This window comes from Pygoscelis adeliae, unplaced genomic scaffold, assembly GCF_000699105.1.
Source record: "Pygoscelis adeliae isolate BGI_AS28 unplaced genomic scaffold, ASM69910v1 Scaffold314, whole genome shotgun sequence".
Lineage (NCBI taxonomy): Eukaryota > Metazoa > Chordata > Aves > Sphenisciformes > Spheniscidae > Pygoscelis > Pygoscelis adeliae.
The window spans coordinates 2163198-2164362 of record NW_008824668.1 but is presented as its reverse complement, the minus strand read 5'-3'; the positions used below and the strand labels follow the sequence as shown (position 1 = coordinate 2164362).

The window sequence follows — 1165 nt, the reverse complement described above, 5'->3', positions numbered from 1 at the left end:
CCCGGGTTGCCAGAGAAGGACCCAGCGCCGCGGGGTGATGCCGTTGGTCTTGTTCTGAAACTTCTCCGACTCCAGGGCTGCAAAGTCCTCGAAGCTGCGAGGACGAGGAGGGGACAGCTTCAGGCTCGCCCACCTGGCACCAGCACCGTTTCCAAGCCGAGGGCGATCCACCACCGCCTCCCTCCCCGCGCTTACACTTGGGTCTTGACTATTTCGGAGTGGATCTTCGCCACGCCGTTGACAGCGTGGGAGCCGACGATGCAGAGATGGGCCATGTTGATCCGCTTGGTGCCCCCCTCCTCTATCAGGGACATCCTCCGCAGCCGGTCCACGTCATTAGGGAAGAGGGACGCAACGTGCTGCCGGTGGAGGCCAGAGAGGCGGTGAGCGGTGCTGGTGTTTAGGGATGTCCCACCCGATGGCTCCCGAGGAGGGGGCCGCAGCAGTCTCCAATGCATTTGACACCAGCCAGAGCAGTGGCTTTTACTCCAGAGTGACTGTGCAAACCCCCTCCAAAGGGTGCCCTTCCCCAGCACAGATGTTTCTGGACAGAAGGACCCCCCCAAGCCCCCACGGAGAGGAGCTTGTGGGCACATGCTTGGCTGTTTTGGCAAAAGCCTGGTGCTGCCAGACCAGGAGGTGAAACCACCATGTCCTTTGTACCCCCGACCTCATCCTTCTCCAAGATGAATTTGGCATTTTGGGAGCAAAGGAATGCCAACAGGTAAGTCCCTGGAGCAACGGGTGAAGTCTTTAAAATAGCCACTAACTGCGGGATGGCAGCAGACTGGTGGGAAGGGCTTTCCTATACACAAACCTCCCAAAACAGCAGCCAGAACCACTGGGCCACACACCCAACATCATCGGTTTGTGCAACCCCCTAATCCCGACAGCACAAGGCATGCCAACCCCGTCCCCCTCCCTGGAGAGGGCTCCTGTGCCACCCCAAGGCACTTACATCCAGGTGCCTCTGGTTGATCTCGTAGATGATCTGCAGGTGTCTGGGGAGCAGCTTCTCCATCAGGTCCACCGGCCAGCGCTCCAGGGCTTCGGGGAGCACCGTGTGGTTGGTGTAGGCGAAGGTCTGCTTGGTGATATCCCAGGCCTGCCAGGGGGGAGAGCCGGCGCTGAGCGGCGAGGGCGGAGGCAGCCCCAGCTCTGTGCC

At 60.8% G+C, this 1165-nt stretch overlaps 1 protein-coding gene across 1 annotated transcript in view; it reads right to left on the bottom strand.

Moving 5' to 3' along the window:
- The window catches only part of PYGL (phosphorylase, glycogen, liver), a 19479-nt gene that overhangs the window by 3743 nt on the left and 14571 nt on the right, over positions 1–1165 (bottom strand). Inside the window, 3 exon segments of the mRNA XM_009322956.1 lie at positions 7–94; positions 196–359; positions 959–1158. Coding sequence (XP_009321231.1) covers positions 7–94; positions 196–359; positions 959–1158 — 452 coding nt within the window.